Here is a 19,107-nt window from a genome sequence, read left to right on the forward strand (position 1 = left end):
ACACACACACACACACACACACACACACACACACACACACACAGTTCAAGTCAGTTAGTCATATTAGGTATTTTTTTAATGTCTGTCACTCTCTGAAATGGAAAATCAATCTGAATCTTGAACTGAAAGCCAGCTGAGATTGTTTAGAACTGCCTCAAGTGAACTTATATATAAGAAAAAGCATCTTAATATTTTCAGCTTACAAAAACCTACCCCATATCCAGTAGCTATAGGTCTAGTAACTGCCGTGCTTGGTATTTTAGCAGTTACCTTCGGGAAGAAAAAGAACATAGTTAACAGAATTCACATTACGCTATATTAATAGAAAATGGGAAAGAAATGGAAAAATATAGATATCAATAAAATCGTTACATAAAAATTAGTATGATTTCTTCTAAATTATCTTCACTGTTAAGAAGCTCAGTTATATGAAATATTGAGAAGATTCTATTTGAATCATTTTCAAGGAGAAAAGGAATTTGGAATGGTCTGAGGTACTGACAAGAAAGGTCTGCCTTTACGCTTACATCGATCACTCTAAACACCTGCTGCACTCTCAGTACCACCAGGCACTGGCCTGAAGAACAGATACACAACGTAGAGGCAGAGAACTAGTTTTGAATCTCAGTTCTCTCTCAATTGTGCTTATTTTTAATATCTTTCAACCTAAATTTGCTCCTCTTTCAAATAAAGATACAAAGTATACTAATCACACAGTTGTAGCTAGATCATATGGGACCATGCAAGAGTAAGTGTTCTAAACACATTAGCTGCTTGGCCTATTTGTTTGAAATGTTTGATGAAATGCCACTCATAGAGGGATGCTATTTATGATTCAAAAGGCAGGAAACAAAGTAATTTCTTAAAACTCAGTTTGATGCCAAGTGCTAGTGGATTACACCTCTAAAGCTTTTTATAAGGCTAAAATCTGGAAGTCTTTAGTTCATGGCTAGTCCAAGAAGAAAAGGTTTGCTATACTCTTATCTCTAAAATGGCAAGCAAAAAGCAGGACTGGGACATGGTTCAAATGGCATAGCACCAGCCTAGCAAAGACAGGTCCTGAGTTAAACCTACTTATTTTCTTCCCCCTCCCCACCCTAAAGAAAAGATCCGTTTAAATGCACTAGAAAATACTAGCCAATACAGTACAGAACCGCCAGATCGCAAAATAAGGACAAGAAGGGAAGGCTAGGGAGGCAAGTCTGAATTTGGGCTGCTTTTGTCCTACAGGCATCTATTTCTTTTACAAGCATGGCTGAGAATTTGAACATAGCTTCTGACAGATTTAGCCTACAGAAAAACTCTGGAGATAAGCCTGCCAAGGAAGAAATCCTAAGACTCCTTTATGCTTGGCTTACCATCTCAAAAGACTACAGCTACAGGGCTGGGAAGTGGTAGTGTGCTTGCCTAGCATGTATGAAGCCCTGAGTCCAATTCCTCAGTACCACATAAACAGAAAAGGCTGGAAGTGATGCTATGGTTCAAGTGGCAGAGTGCAAGCCTTGAGCAAAAGAAGCTCAAGGACAGTGCCCAGGCCCTGAGTTCAAGTCCCAATACAAGCCAAAAAAAAAAAAAAATGACTGACAATTTCAGTGGAGAATTGGAGAGGAGGAGGAGGAAGAAAAGAAAGAAAGAGAAGGAAGGAAGGTGGAGGAAGGTGGAAGATGGAGGAAGAAGGAGGAAAGAAGAGAAGAAATAATAATAAATAAGCCAAACATGGTGATACATGTCTGTAATCCCAGCATTTGGGAACGTGGTCAAGAGGGTTATGAGTTCAAGACCAGTTTGAGCTATAAAGGAAGATTCCATTGCCAATAAAGAACAAAAATAAATAAAACAGACAGAAACAAATATATAATGATTCTATTTTTGTTTTATTAATTTTTAAATATTTTATTATATTTAAGTAGTTGTACAAAGGAGGTATCATTTAACAAAGCAGTTTAAAAATACAATATATCTTGATCAATGTCACCCCCTTCAACATTCCCACCCCCTAGAGTGCTAAAAATCTGATACTTCCCAGCAAATAGCAAACCTATGTTTATACTAGACTTTTATTAAGTTAAAAAAATGTGTTGAAGCCGGGCACCAGGGGCTCACGCCTGTAATCCTAGCTACTCAGGAGGCTGAGATCTGAGGATCACGGTTCAAAGCCAGCCCCGGTCCGTGACACTCTTATCTCCAATAAACCATTAGAAAACAGGAAGTGGTGCTGTGGCTCAAGCGGTAGAGCGCTCACCTTGAGCTGAAGCGCACAGGGACAGCGCCCAAGCCCAGAGTTCAAGCCCCATGACCGACAAAAAAAAAAACACACCATGGTAAAAGATGAGATTAATACTCTAAGGAATGATGTAGAAATTATAAATGGCTCAATTTCCTCTATGAAAAATTCAATTTTCTATATGCAAACCACAATGGAAGCCACAGTTAATAGTGAATGAAATGGAAAATAGAATATCAGCTACTGAAGACAAAATGCAGGCACTGGGGGAAAAAAGTAACAGATATGGAAAAAACACTCAAAATATGACAAAGGGAGTCCTAAGAACAAGCAGAATAAGCCAACAAATTTAACTGGGGTGGGCAAAGGGGAAGAATACCAGAATAAAGGAATGCAACACTTATTCAATAAGATCGTCACTGAAAACTTCCCCAGTCTTAAAAGAGAAAATCTTACCTACATAACAGAGGTCTACAGAACACCTAACAAGCAAGATCCCAGGAGGAACACTGCTAGGCACATAATAGTAAAAATGCTAGATTTTAGCAATAAAGAAGCAATCTTGCACACAAAAGAACAAGCTATACTACAATGGGAAAAAAATTAGAATCACTGCAGATCTCTCCACACAGACACTGAATGCAACAAAGCCTGGGAAAGAACCATCCAAGCGCTGAAAACCAGTAACTGTCAGCCCAGATTGGTATATCCAGCGAAGCTAGCATTCACATTCAATGATAAACTAAAATTTTTAATCGTAAAGAAAAACTACATAAATTCATAAACAATAAGCCAGCATTAAAAAGAATACTAAGAAAGGGATTATAATCCGAAGAACAGGGATCCATACCAAATAGATATCGTTAGGAGACCAACTTAGTAAACACAGGAGGGAAGGAAAGAAGAAAAACTTAGGAAAGTAAGAAAATGACAGGAAACATAATATACCTCTCTATAATAACCATAAATATTAACCAAGTCAATTCACCAATCAAAACAAAAAGAACTACAGATTGGATCAGAAAACAACATCCATCAACTTGCTGTCTTCAAGAGACCCACGTAACAGCCAAAGATAAAAGCAAACTCCAAGTGAAAGGATGGAGGAAGGTCTACCATGCAAATGCCCCAGCAAGAAGGCAGGAGTTGCCATTCTGATATCTGATAAAATAAACTTTACATTAAAATCATTATGAAAAGACAAAGAAGATCACTACATAATACAGGGGACAATCCATGAAGAGTTTATCACCATTGTCAATCTATACGCAACATCAGTGCACCCAAATATGTTAGGCAAATACTCTCAGATTTACAGGAAAAGATGGATTCAAATAAAATAATACTAGGAGACTTTAATACTCTCTCCAAAGGACAGGACTACCAACCAAAGAATTGGCAAAGAAGTCTCTGAATTAAATGATGTCATCTCTCAAGCAGAAAACTGACATATACTGAGTTTCCCACCTAACAACAACCCAAAACACATTTTTCTCAGCAGCCCATGGAACTTTTTCTAAAATAGATCGTATCTTAGTTCATACAACAAATTTAAGCAAACACAAGAGGATTGATATAATCCCCTGTATTCTATCTGACCATAGTGAAATCAAACTAGTTCTCAATAACAAGGCATACAGTAGAAAAAAACTCAAACACATGGAAATTAAACAGCACATTGCCGAGCAACACAAGTGTCACAGAAGAAATTAAAAAGTGCCTACAAAAAAAAAGTTCCGGGCTAGGAAGGTGGCTCAGTGGTAGAGCGCTTGCTTTGCATGCTCGAGGCCCTGGGTTCGATTCCACAGCACCACATAAGCAAAAAGAAAAAAGCCGGAAGTGGCGCTGTGGCTCAAGTGGTAGAGCGCTAGCCTTGAGCTGAAGAGCTGAGGGACAGCGCCCAGGCCCAGAGTTCAGGCCCTATGACCAGACCCCCCCCCCCCAAAAAAAAAAAAGTTCCTACAATTCAATGAAAATGACGACACATCACAAAGAAATCTATGGGACACAGCAAAAGCAGTCCTGAGGGGCAAATTTATTGTTCTCAGTATGCACATCAAGAAAACAGAGACAGACCAAGTAAAAAAATCTCATGATGCAACTAAAACTGCTAGAGAAACAAGAAAAAGTTGAACCTAAAGTTGATAGATGGAGCAAGATGACCAAAATAAGAGCTAAAATTAACAAGATAGAGATTAAGAAAACTATCAACAAAATTAATTTTTAAAAAGCTGGTTTTTCAGGCTGGGAAGGTGGCTCAGTGGTAGAGTGCTTGCCTTGCATGCCTGAGGCCCTGGGTTCAATTCCACAGCACCACATAAGCAAAAAGAAAAAAGCCAGAAGTGGCGCTGTGGCTCAAGTGGTAGAGTGCTAATCTTGAGCTGAAGAGCTGAGGGACAGCACCCAGGCCCAGAGTTCAGGCTCCACGACTGGACCCAAAAAAAAAAAAAAAGCTGGTTTTTCTAGGGCTGGGAAGGTAGCTCAGTGGTAGAGTGCTTGCCTTGCATGCCTGAGGCCCTGGATTCGATTCCCCAGCACCACATAAGCAAAAAGAAAAAAAAGCTGTAAGTGGCACTGTGCCGTAGGTGGTAAAGTTCTAGCCTTGAGCTGAAGAGCTGAGGGACAGTGCCCAGGCCCAGAGTTCAGACCCCACGACCAGACCCAAAAAAAAAAAAAGCTGGTTTTTGAAAAAAAATCAATAAAATTGATGGATCACTGGCAAGATTAACTAAAAAAAGAAGAGAGACCTAAATCAATAAGACTAGAGATGCCACAGAAAAACTTACAAGAAACATCCAAGACATCCAAACAATGATAAAGAAATATTTCCAGACTCTATACTCACTAAGGAAGGAAAACCTAGCAAAAATGGATGAATACCTAGAGAAATACAAATTGCCCAAACTGAACCAAGGAGAAATAAAATAATTAAATATGCCAATAACCTACAATGAGATAGAGGAAGCAATCAGAAGCCTCCCAACAAGGAAAAGCCCAGGACCAGATGGATTCACAACAGAATTCTATAAGACCTTTAAAGAGGAACTAATACCCATACTCCTCAAGCTCTTCAGAGAAAGAGAAGCAGAGGGAGTAATCCCAAACTCATTCTATGGAGCCAGTATCACACTCATCTCCAAACCAGGAAAGACCAATAAAAAAAGAGAATTACAGACCAATCTCTTTGATGAACACAGAGGCAAAGCTCCTCAATAGAAGTCTTTTTTTTTTTTTTTTTTAATTTTTGGGTCTGGTCGTGGGGCCTGAACCCTGGGCCTGGGCGCTGTCCCTCAGCTTTCAGCTCAAGGCTAGCGCTCTACCACTTGAGCCACAGCACCACTTACGGCTTTTTTTCTATTTGCTTATGTGGTGCTAGGGAATCGAATCCAGGGCCTCATGCATGCAAGGCAAGCACTCTACCACTGAGCCACCTTCCCAGCTCCTCCTCAATAAAATTCTAGCCAACAGAATCCAGAAACGTATCAAAAAAATTATACATTATGACCAAGTAGGCTTCATCCCAGAGATGCAGGGATGGTTTAACATACGTAAATAAATACATGTAATCACATCAACTGATCCAAGGTCAAGAACCACATGAATATCTCTCCATTGACGGAGAAAAGGCTTTTGATAAAGTACAACACTCATTCATGTTAAAAGCTCTGGAAAAAATAGGAATACAAGGAACATTCCTTAAAACAAGAAAAGCTTTATATGACAGACCAACAGCCAATATTACACTTAATGGGGAAAAACTACAACCAATTCCCCTAAAAACAGGAACAAGGCAAAAATGTCCATTCTCTCCACTTCTCTTAAATATAGTTCTGGAATCCTTAGCCAGAGCAATAAGGCAAGAAAAAGACATTAAAGGGATCCGCATAGGGGAGGAAGAAGTTAAACTATCTCTTTTTGCAGATGACATGATTTTATGTCAAAATGATCCCAAAGGCTCCATCTCCAAACTCTTACTGCTTATAAACCACTTCGGCAAAGTAGCAGAATACAAAATTAACCCACAAAAATCAGTTACCTTTCTGTATACCAACAATGTCCAGGCAGAAAGGGAAATCAAGGAAACAACTCCATTCACAATAACCTCAAAACATAAAGTATCTAGGAATTAACCTAACCAAAGATGTAAAGGGTCTATTTCATGAAAACTATAAAAGCCTAAAAAAAGGAATCATAGAGGATACCAAGAAATGGAAAGATCTCCTATGTTCCTGGATAGGCAGAATATAGAGAAAATGGCCATACTACCAAAATTGATAAGCACATTCAATGCAATTCCCATTAAAATCCCAATGACGTACTTTACTGAAATAGAGGAAACAGTCCAAAAATTCATATGGAACAACAAAAGACCTAGAATAGCTAAAGCAATTCTAGGCAAAAGAAACAATGCAGGAGGGATCACAATACTGATTTCAAGCTCTACCAAAGAGCCATAATAACAAAGACAGCTTGATACTGGCACAAAAAGAGTCTGGAAGACCAATGGAACAGACTAGAGGACCCAGAAATAAAACAGCATACGTACAGTCAGTTGATATATGACAAAGGAACCAAAGACGTAGATTGGAAAAATCATAACCTCTTCAACTACTGGTGCTGGGAAAACTGGGTGACCACATGCAGAAAACTAAAAGTGGACCCTAGCCTGTCACCATGCACTAACATCAACTCAAAATGGATTAAAGACCTTAACATCAAATCCGATACTCTGAACTACTGCAGGACAGAGACACACTTGAACTTATAGGCACAGGCAGGAACTTCCTGAACAGAGTCCTAGGGTCACAACAAATTGGAGAGAGACTCGATAAATGGGACTACCTTAAAATAAGAACTGTCTGCATAGATAAAGAAATACCAACCAAACTAGAAAGAAAGACAACTAATTGGGAAAAAAAAAATATTTACCAGCAATGTATCAGACAAAGGTCTAATATCCATTATATACAGGGAACTCAAGAAACTAATCCCTCAGAAATCTAACAAACCAATCATGAAATTGGCAAGGGAACTAATGAAAGACTTCTTAGAAGAGAAAAAAATGGCAAAGAAAATGAAGAAATGTTCATCATCCCTGGCTGTAAAGGAAATGCAAAAAAACAACACTGAGATACTACCTTACCCCAGTCAGAATGGCCCACATCCTAAATTCGACCAACAACAAATGCTGGGGGGGATGCAGAGAAAGAGGAACCCAACTACATTGCTGGTGGGAATGTATACTAATACAACCACTTTGAAAAGCAATCTGGAGGGTCCTCAGAAAGCCAAATATAACCTCCCCTATGATCCAGACATACCTCTCCTAGGCATCTACCCTGAACAACAGGAACCAGTATACAAAGACACATGCACCTCCATGGTCATTGCACCATTGTTTACAATAGCCAAGATGTGGAAACAACCCAGATGCCCCACTATTGATGAGTGGATCCAAAAATTGTGGTATATACAATGGAATATTATGCAGCCATTAGAAAGGACAAAATAATGGCATTTGCAGGGAAATGGATGGAACTAGAGCGGATTATTTTGAGCAAAGTAAGCCAAGAACAAAGAGACAAACGGCCCATGGTCTCCCTGATATGTGGATACTAAAGCCAAAATGCAAGAAGATATAACAAAGTAAACAGGACTCAAGAAACAAAGGACAACCACCCACTTTGTCCTATCATTGCTACATGACTCCATATTCTTGACCATATATTGGGTAGATATATGCATGCACTGGAAAGAAGCCAGAAGGAGGAACAGAGTAAGTGGGAAACGGAACAACATACAACAAAGGGGCCCATCAGCTGCACTGGACATAGAAGAAAAAGTACTAAGCAACCCAAAGACAGCGAACAGAAGGGAGGAATGAGAGGGAAAGAAAGAGGGAACAGCCTACACTAAGCAAAAGGAAAGAAATGTAATCATCACCTGATACGGAAGAAATAATTTGTATTGTCAAAGCTCAAAGAATTCGCAAACTTTATAGACCATGATAAGGACAATTTGCCTTGTGAAGGTTAAAATGTGTTTGTGACTTTAAGTATCACTATTCCACAAAACTGTGAAATATGTAAAATTTATGTAATCACCTAATCTCAATTTTAAAAAAGTGAGAGAAGGGATGGGTTAGGAGCGATGGGTGACAATGTTGTCAGACACTTTGTACTCATATACTGTTTTAGAATGGGAACTTCTTTGTACAACTACTTAAAGATATAATAATTTTAAAATGTTTTGTAAAAAAAAAAACACAACATTGAGATTCTACCTCATCCCAGTTAGAATGGCCATTATCAAGGAAACTAATAATAACAGATGCTGGCAGGGATGTGGCCAAAAGAGAATGCTGATGGGAATACAAAAACTTGTTCAACAACTCTAGAAAGCAGTATGGAGGTTAAACATATAGCTTCCCTATGACCTAGCAATCCCACTCCTGGGCTTTTACCAAATGACTACAAACTAGCCCGCATGCAGCACAACCATGTTCACTGCAGCATTGTTTGCCACTTCTAAGATATGGAATGAAACCAGATGTCCCTCAGTAGATGAATGGATCAAGAAAAAAAAAGTATAAATACCTTCCATCAGAAAAAATGATATTGCCACATTCATAAGAAAATGGAGGGGCTGGGAAGGTAGCTCAGCGGTAGAGCGCTTGCCTTGCATGCCTGAGGCCCTGGGTTCGATTCCACAGCACCACATAAGCAAAAAGAAAAAAGCTGGAAGTGGCGCTGTGGCTCAAGTGGTAGAGCGCTAGCCTTGAGCTGAAGAGCTGAGGGACAATGCCCAGGCCCAGAGTTCTGGCCCCACGACCGGACCCAAAGAAAAAAAGAAAATGGAAACACTTGGAAAATACATTAAGCAAAGCAAGCTAGACCCAAAGAAACACAGGCTACATGGTTTTCCTCATTTGTAATAACTAGAATGTGCCTATAAATCTACAAGTAAATCCAATGGATAGTATAAGACAAATAATTACACTTGGACATGATTGATTAAACAGCATTTTAAACATTCACACAGTGAGAACAAAGAAGGATATTCTAAGGAGAGGATCATGATGGCTCAATATCTATGTGCATATGACCACATAAAATGATGCTTATCAAAGTGAACTCCAAGAAATGGAAACGAGGGTTTTTTCATTGTATGGTTTGCAGGGTTTGTTTCTTTTTTTTTCCTTTGGTTTATTCCTTTTTTTTTTTTTTTTTTATTTCTGTACCCTTTGTCACGCATATAATTTTTTGTCAGTAGTGGGGCTTGAACTCTGAGCCTGGGTGCTGTCCCTGAACTCTTCAGCTCAAGGCAAGCACTCTACCACCTGAGCCACAGCACCAATGCTCAACAGGAAATGTACTCACTACCTTACTCATGTAACTGTAACCCCTCTGTACAGTATCTTTTTAATAAAAAAAATTAAAAAAAGAGGAAAAATAAATGAAAAAGAAAATCCCAAATACCCCAACACCCCCCCCCAAAAAAAGAGGATAGTCTTAGGAGAAAAGCACTGAATTGTAATACCCAATCACCTCCTCATATGTATATAAAATAATATACATACTGAAATGAACTCCAAAGATAAGGAACAAAGGGCCTTTTCTTAATTTGTCTTACCATTTTTTAGACGACTCTGTATTCTCTACCGCCTATATAATGTATACATGTGCACATCTGAGGGAAGGTAGGGGGTAGGCACAGAATCAATGGAAAATCGGTGAAAAAGTGCAGCAGCGGAGCCTACTGGTTGCATTGGACATTGATGAATGTGAACCAAGCAACTCATGGATGGAGATGAGAGGGAGGGAATGGGATAGAACAAGGGAACAGATGATACTATGCCAAAGGAAGGAAATGTACTTATTGCCTGACATATGTAAAAGTAAGTAGCTTTCCCCTCCCCCCAAATCACCTCTAAAACAACAAAATAATGAAAACTAAAAAAAAATCCTTTGTATCATAAATTGCATAAATTGTTAAATGACAAAAAATTCATTATATAACCCAAAATTAAGGTAAATAAGAGGACTGGGTTAGGAGGGAAGTAAGAATGTTGAAAGGGGTGACATTGGTCAAGACTTTGGTGAATATACAACTACTTAAAGATAATACAAATATTTTAAAAAGAATGTATGAGACACCTGGCACCGGTGGCTCATACCTGTAATCCTAGCTACTCAGGAGGCTGAGATCTGAGGATCTCGGTTCAAAGCCAGCCAGGGCAGGAAAGTCCGTGAGACTCTTATCTCCAAAAAACCATTCAGAAAACCAGAAGTTGCTCAGTGGCTCAAGTGGTAGAGCGTGCTAGCCTTGAGCTGAAGAGTTGAGGGACAGCGTTCAGGCCCAGAGTTCAAGCCCTATGACCGACCCCCCCCCAAAAAAAATGCACAAAAATGTGGTTCATACACAAGATAGAATTCTACTCATCCATTAGAAAGAGTAAGATTAGGTCATCTGCAGGTAAATGGATGGACCTAGAACAAATCATGTTAAGTGAGGTAAGCCAAACTCAGACAGACAAACAGAGCATGCTCTCTCTCATATGTGGAAGTTTAATCTAAAATACAGGTCATCCAGTCATTCACACACAGCGAGACTAAAGGATATTCAAGAGAGAAACTCTAAAATGTAACTCCACTAAATACTTTTATGGAAACCAATCCCAGGAAATGGAAACATAGGGGGTTTTTTGTTGGTGGTAGTGATTGCATAGGTGTCATTTGTTTTGCTTATAGAGTTTTTTAATTGTTGTTGTTGCTTTTTGTCTTTTGAGGTACAAAATGGAGTACAGAATAAAGGGAAGAAGTGTGAAAAAATGCAATCATGGTACTCAGTAGACACTATGTAAAAAATGAACTCTGCAACTTGTGGGCAGGAATAGGATAGGGAAACAGGGAGAAAGCAAAGGGGTGATATTGTCCAATAAAGAATGTACTCATTACCAGACTTATGAAATGGTAACCCTCTGTATAATAATAACGATAAAATATTTTTTAAATAGAAGTTGAGTGCTGGTGTTTACAACTAAAACAACTAAAACACCAGCTACTGAAGAGAAGGGTTGTAGCTGAGAGCAGATGAACAAAAGATAAAGACTTAACAGTTTACTTACAAAATTTGCCTGCTTTGGTTATTCTATTACAAGTAATAGAAATGAATATATCAAGGTATAATCAAGTGATAAGAACACCAGCCTGGAGCAAAAAAAGCAAACAATAATACAAGGCCCTGAGTTCAAGCTTCAGTACTGGCTCCCCATATACAAAAACTAATTTAGCATGTTAATGAAAATAATTTTTAAAAATTCATTTTTGACACATTGAAACATTGCTAAAAAGCTATGATCTAAAGATAGAGCTCACTGGTACAGTACTTGCCTAATATGCATGAGGCCTTAGATTCAATACCAAGCACACAAAAAGAGAGGAAAAAAAGAGGAGGAGGGAAGAGGGGAGGAAGGATATGGCAAGCTCAACCTGTAATCCTAGTTACTTGGTAGATAGAGATTAGGGAGTCATGATTCTAGCACAGTGGTTGGGTATGGTAGTGCAGGCCATTTCAGTGATATAGGAAAGCACAAATAAGAAAACTGCAGTCTAGGCTGGCCCAGACATAAAGTGAGATTCTATCTTGAAATCAACCAATACACAAAGAGCTTGGTAGTGTGACTCAAGTGGTAGATGTCTGCCCAGCAAGTATAAGGCCCTGAGTTCAATTCCCTGTAAACAAACTAAAGATGACATACATAATTGAAAAGTTATTCTGTGTTCCTCATTTGGAAGACTTAAGATATTTCCTTCATACTACCTGAAATGATCTACAGGTTCAACACAATCTCTCTTCAATAAAACTCCCAACATCTTTTTGTTAAAGTAGAAAATTAAGACCTAAACTACAAAACTCCAAGAAGAAACCATAGAAAGAAAGCTTCATGGCATTAGTTTTGGTGGTGATTTTAGGTCATGATGCCAAAATCATAAGCAAACAAAAGAAAACTGACAAATGAAATTGTATCAAATCAAAAGACCTTTTGTGTGCTAAAGAATACAAAGAAAACAACAATAACACTTTATGAGTCCACTTAAGGAAGGCAAAGAAGGCATACAAGTTCACAGGAAGAGAAGGCTGAATGGTGATTCCTGAGCTTAGAGAAATGGAGGAAAACAAAGGATAGTTAATGAGCATGGAGTTTTAGATTAATCAAAATGACAAAGGATCTATACTTTCTTTACTCAACTGAACACTCAAAAATTACTACGATGGCAAATTTTTATGATGTGATTTTCATCATAACTTTAAAATATTACTTACAGGAGGTCTTCTGCCATGACTAGTTCTCACTGCTTGCTGAAAACCTGTATCATTTTCCAATTCCTAAAATGCAAAGGCAAATTGAACATTCAAAATTAAGCATAATTGGATTTAAAAAAATTGTTTAAATTCTTCTATTTGGTACTTAAGATCCTCTGTAATTCAGCTAAAGCCAAACAGGTACAGCTCAAGGACTTCAAATCTCCCTCCAAATTATCAAGGCTCCTTCCTCCTCCAGGAAGAAGAGGATATATTTTATTGGTCAATTTCAAGGATACTATACTGAACTGCATTGAAGGACATGGCCTTTCCTCTCTTTCTCTCTTCCTACTAACCAGAGCAGTAAAAGACTTCAAATGTCTTTCACTCATCTCTCTCTTCCTCTGTTCCCTTTCTATCTTTTTCCCTTCTCTTTCCTGTACCCTGGGATCAGGCTACCATCCCTACCTCAGAAAGCTGTAGTTTAAAAAAATAAATACAGGGCTGGGGATATATGGTTTAAGTGGTAGAGCACATGCTTGGACATTTCAAGGTCCTGAATGCAAACCTTAGTACTTAAAAAAAAAGACAAATAGGACTGGGAAGGTGGCTCAGTGGTAGAGTGCTTGCCTCACATGCACGAGGCCCTGGGTTCGATTCCTCAGCACCACATAAATAAATAAATAAATATAAACAATACATATTAAACAAAATCACTATTAACTTTTTTAAAAATCTGCAAGTAGGAGGGATTTACAATGCACTTGAAAACATTTATTACACACAAGCATTCTTTTTTATCTACAGTCTTTCATATCAACTAAAAACATTAAATAAGTTTACAATTCTTAGACATGAAACCCAAGAACTTTTGTGTTAAATATAAAGTCAACTGCAACTTGTAAATAATTAATTATACTACTACTTTTGGGCAGATCTTTGTGTGAAAGTATGTCTTCTGAGATGCATAAACGTAGTAAAATTTGACTAATCACTAAGTGTTAATTAAACAACAAACAAACTAAAGAATACCAACAGTTACAAACAGAAAACATTACTTTTGTAACTTTTTCTTTGTGCCTTAATTAACAAGTTGTATATTTTATGAACCTCTTAAGCAACAGAGTCAAGCGATTAAGTATTGTATTTAACTTGTTATTATTATAGTTAATTACAGCCGAAGAAAACCAGGCATAAACCAAACATTTTTATTTTGCTGTATAATTTGGTTGGGGGTCTAATATCCTAAGTATTCACTTGAAATGATATCATGAAAGCACAACTTTACAACCTAAAGAGGTAGGAAATTCCTCTGTTTTAAGAAGATTCAAGCTGGGACTAGGAATGTGGCGTAGTGGTAGAGTGCTTGCCTAGCATGCCTGAAGCCCAGGGTTCTATTCCTCAGTACCACACACACAGAAAAGGCCAGAAGTGGTACTGTGGCTCAAAGTGGTAGAGCACTAGCTTTGAGCAAAAGAAGCTCAGGGACAGTTCCCAGGCCCTAAGTTCAAGGCCCAGGACTAGCCAAAAAAAAAAGAAGATTCAACCCTGTCATCCATTTATTCTAAACTGAGACACTGTTCCAAAAATGTTTCATCAAAACACAGAAATTATTCATACAACAAATTGTTTATTGCCATATTATTTATAATACTAGAGAACTGGAAAGAAAATACATGTAATCAACCTGAATTATATTTTCAGTGTTTGTAATCACAAAATTCCTATTTATCTAAATATTTAGAAAGACATGATTTGCTTATGATGTAGTTGACCGTAAAAGAGTAAAGAGAAAAGCAGTAAATAGAATACACACACACACACACACACACACACACACACACACACACACACACACACACACACACACACACACAAAAGTAAATCTCAACCATGGTAAATGAAAGCTACATTTTTATGTATAAAGAAAAGAAAAAAATAACAGTTATATAACAGTAGCAGTTAAAACTGTTGTTAAATAAAAGCAGCAGTTATCTTGGAAAGATGGTATCATTAGTAACTTAGTTTTCAACAATGAGAAAGAATTACCTTAATAACCAGGGAGAAAGCAAGATTTTAATGGTCTTATTAATTTACACCAACTTTGGAAAATGTTCACATATAATTCAAGTATTATAAAGGAGAGTATATAGTATTAACACTTGCAGCCCATGACTATAATCTTAACTAAGATCTGTGGATCTCAGGCCAGGCCAGGCAGAAAGTCTGTGAGATTCTTATTTCTAATTAACCACCAAAAGGCCAGAAATGGAGATGTGGCTCAAATGGTAAAGTACCAGCCTTGAGCAAAAAAGCAAAGCAAGCGAAGGAGGCCCTGAGTTCAAGCCCCAGTACCAGCACAAAATAGATTTTAGACAGACAGATAAGACAGTGTATAATCATATGTGCAGATATGCACTTATATACAGGAAAAAACATCAAAGATAAAAGAATTAGCTCATTGTCAGGTTATATATTACTAGTTAATTTTTGGGGGTGATAGTTTCTATGATTTTAGCTTTTCTTCAAATTCGTCTCTGTTAATTTTTCTATAAAATCTTTGCATAGCAATTAAAAAAATAATTACATGCCATTTCAAATTACAAAAGTAATTTCAGATAACTTCAGCTAATCCATCTAACTTAGACATTCAAATAACTATGTTAAAGAATAAAAGGGCCGGGCACCGGTGGTTCATGCCTATAATCCCAGCTATTCAGGAGGCTGAGATCTGAGGATCGTGGTTCAAAGCCAGCCCATGCAGAAAAGTCCGTGAGAATCTTATCTCCAATAAACCACTAGAAAACTGGAAGTGGTGGTGTGGCTCAAGTGGTAGAGTGCTCGCCTGGAGCTGAAGAGCTGAGGGACAGCACCCAGGCCCAGAGTTCAAGCCCTACAACCAACAAAAAAATAAAATAAAATAAAAGTACATAATTCTTTTTTTTTTTTTGGTCCATCATGGGGTTGAACTCTGGGCCTGGGTGCTGTCCCTCAGCTCTTCAGCTCAAGGCTAGTGCCCTGCAACTTGAGGCACAGTGCCACTTCCAGCTTTTTTCTGCTTATGTGGTACTGAGGAACTGAACCCAGGGCCTCATGCATTCAAGGTAAGCACTCTACCAATGAGCCAACTTCCCAGCCCCAAAAGTATATAATTCTTAATTCATATATAAATAACCATTTGTCTTCCCTGCTACTGTTTTTGTTACTATTGCTTGGAATTAGTCTTGATACTAATAGCACTTTCTAAGTTTTTTAATCAGCTTATTCAATTATTCTAAAGGACAGAAAAGCAGACAATACTTAAATCAAGTCTTTTGGGGGAGGGGGCGGGGGGGAGCAGGACTGGGGTTTGCACCAAAGGCCCTGATGCTATCCCTTACCTTTTTCCACTCAAGGCTGGCACTCTACCACTTGAGCCACAGCTCCATTTCTGGCTTTTTGCTAGTTAATTAGAGACAAGAAACACAGACTTTTTCTGCCCAACCTGGCTTTAAACTGTGATCTTCAGATCTCAGCCTCCTGAGTAATTAGGATTACAAGTGTGAGCCTCTGGTGCCTGGCTCAGATCCTGTCTTTATGAACCAGCTGGGCCTCTGAGCTAAAAATCAACATTAAAAACAAAAAAATAGATTCTTTTTTTTTTTTACCTCAGTATCATAGGTTGGGTTGTAGTCATTATAACCAGAATACAGATCATCTTCATCTGTCTCTGGTGCCAGGTGCACATTTTGCATCATTTGTACCTATGAAAAAACAACAATGTGACATGTTATTGGTATAAAAAAGGCATTTTTTGTGGGGGAGAGTAGGGGATCCGGTCATGGGGCCTGAACTCTGGGCCTGGGCGCTGTTCCTCAGCATTTCAGCTCAAGGCTAGCACTCTATCACTTGAGCCACAGCACTACTTCCGGCTTTTTTCTTTTTGCTTATGTGGTGCTCAGGAATCGAACCCAGGGCATCATGCATGCAAGGCAAGTGCTCTACCACTGAGCCACCTTCCCAGCCAAAAAAAAAGGCATTCTTTTTCTTCTTTTTTTTTTTTAATGTTGGGAATTGAAGCCAAGGGCCTCATATACACTAAGCAAACCCACTAAGCTATGCTCAGTCTCAACAATTAATACTTATTTCAAATAACATATAATTTACAATCTTTCTGATAAACCAAATCAAAACAACACAGAGATTCCATCTTGCTCCAGTAAGACTGGCCATCTTAATTGTTGCTCAAAAATATGAACAACAAATGTAAGCAGGAATGGTAAGGAAGAAAACACTATTACACTGGTAGAAACTGACTTCCAATGTGGTTGCAATAATTTATATTCTCACCAAAAAGTGTAATGATGATTTTTTACTTATCTATTTAGAAAGAATATTATATCATTTGCACAAAAATAGATGGAAATATAAAAATATGTGTTAAGTAAGTCAGACTCAGAGTATATGCTTTATCTCTTATGGAAGTAAGATCTAAAATACAAACATACATGATAATGTATGCAGGGTTATATGCATATATACCCAAACAATTTGACTAAAGGATAGCTAGAGGAAGAGTCCCAGTGGTATTAACTCCAATTTGTTAACTAACAAACTGTTTAGCAAAATTACACCAGGAAGCTGAAACATGTTCTGTCAGGGAGAAATGTAAAGGGAAGACGCATGAATGCAAGTAGGAAGGGTGAGCAAATAGTTATTGTATTCAATGCACATTATGTAAAATTTGAACTATTTAGCTTCTGAGTAGAGATGAGGAAGAATAATGATAAGGGTGACACTGATCAAGATACACTGTACTCATAACCTGACTTGGAATTCAAACCTTTGAACAACTATTTAATTAATGTTTAAAAAAAGAAAGAAGTGTGAACAAATACAAAACTATAATTAATATGCATTCCAAAGTATTTAAGGGACATTTAATGTTTGTAATTTACTCTGAAATACAATAAGAGAAAACGGATGATAAAGGGGAGTAAATACATGGATATATGATTAAGTACAGAAAGTATTAGTGGTAAAATATACACAAGTATAAGGTTCACTGTAAAAGTGCTATAAACTTGCTACACATAAAATACTAAGATAAAAGTACAATGTAGAATAAAATAGAAGTCAAAGCAAAGTAAAATAGAAGCCTAAGAGAAATGTGATTACCACATTCTTGTACTGTAAACAATTCCTTGAGCTCCACAAGTGTCTCTCAAACCTAGTCAATATTTTTGGAAAGAAATTATATGGGTAGAAGAGTAATTTGCTAAGAAATATAATACTTCACTGCGTGCTGAGGGCTCATGCCTGTAATCCCAACTACTTAGGAGGCTGAGATCTGAGGATCATAGTTCAAAACCAGCCCAGACAGGAAAGTCCATGAGATTCTTATCTCCAACAAACCACTCAGAAAACCAGAAGTGGCACTGTGGCTCAAGTGGTAGAGCACTCATCTTGGGCTGAAGAGCTGAGGGACAGCACCCAGGCCCAGAATTCAAGCCCCACGACTAACAAAAAAAAAAAAAAAAAGCAAGACATGGGACTGGAAAGGTAGCTCAGTGGTAGAGTGCTTGCCTAGCATGCCTGAAGCCCAGGGTTCTATTCCTCAGTACCACACACACAGAAAAGGCCAGAAGTGGTACTGTGGCTCAAAGTGGTAGAGCACTAGCTTTGAGCAAAAGAAGCTCAGGGACAGTTCCCAGGCCCTAAGTTCAAGGCCCAGGACTAGCCAAAAAAAAAAGAAGATTCAACCCTGTCATCCATTTATTCTAAACTGAGACACTGTTCCAAAAATGTTTCATCAAAACACAGAAATTATTCATACAACAAATTGTTTATTGCCATATTATTTATAATACTAGAGAACTGGAAAGAAAATACATGTAATCAACCTGAATTATATTTTCAGTGTTTGTAATCACAAAATTCCTATTTATCTAAATATTTAGAAAGACATGATTTGCTTATGATGTAGTTGACCGTAAAAGAGTAAAGAGAAAAGCAGTAAATAGAATACACACACACACACACACACACACACACACACACACACACACACACACACACACACACACACACACAAAAGTAAATCTCAACCATGGTAAATGAAAGCTACATTTTTATGTATAAAGAAAAGAAAAAAATAACAGTTATATAACAGTAGCAGTTAAAACTGTTGTTAAATAAAAGCAGCAGTTATCTTGGAAAGATGGTATCATTAGTAACTTAGTTTTCAACAATGAGAAAGAATTACCTTAATAACCAGGGAGAAAGCAAGATTTTAATGGTCTTATTAATTTACACCAACTTTGGAAAATGTTCACATATAATTCAAGTATTATAAAGGAGAGTATATAGTATTAACACTTGCAGCCCATGACTATAATCTTAACTAAGATCTGTGGATCTCAGGCCAGGCCAGGCAGAAAGTCTGTGAGATTCTTATTTCTAATTAACCACCAAAAGGCCAGAAATGGAGATGTGGCTCAAATGGTAAAGTACCAGCCTTGAGCAAAAAAGCAAAGCAAGCGAAGGAGGCCCTGAGTTCAAGCCCCAGTACCAGCACAAAATAGATTTTAGACAGACAG

At 37.8% G+C, this 19,107-nt stretch overlaps 1 protein-coding gene across 4 annotated transcripts in view; it reads right to left on the reverse strand.

The window, feature by feature from the left end:
• The window catches only part of Ift88 (intraflagellar transport 88), a 125,052-nt gene that overhangs the window by 101,877 nt on the left and 4,068 nt on the right, over window positions 1–19,107 (reverse strand). For 3 of the 4 annotated variants that reach the window (XM_013011807.1, XM_013011794.1, XM_013011801.1), the window contains 3 exons: window positions 16,177–16,272; window positions 12,551–12,613; window positions 214–270 (listed from right to left, as the gene is read on the reverse strand). In XM_013011807.1, the coding sequence (XP_012867261.1) occupies window positions 214–270; window positions 12,551–12,613; window positions 16,177–16,266 (210 nt within the window). In that variant the 5' untranslated portion in view covers window positions 16,267–16,272. The remainder of the gene's footprint in view (window positions 1–213; window positions 271–12,550; window positions 12,614–16,176; window positions 16,273–19,107) is intronic. The other variant, XM_013011802.1, reaches the window with a different exon arrangement.

Source organism: Dipodomys ordii, unplaced genomic scaffold (assembly GCF_000151885.1).
Source record: "Dipodomys ordii isolate 6190 unplaced genomic scaffold, Dord_2.0 Scaffold1, whole genome shotgun sequence".
Classification (NCBI taxonomy): Eukaryota; Metazoa; Chordata; class Mammalia; order Rodentia; family Heteromyidae; genus Dipodomys; species Dipodomys ordii.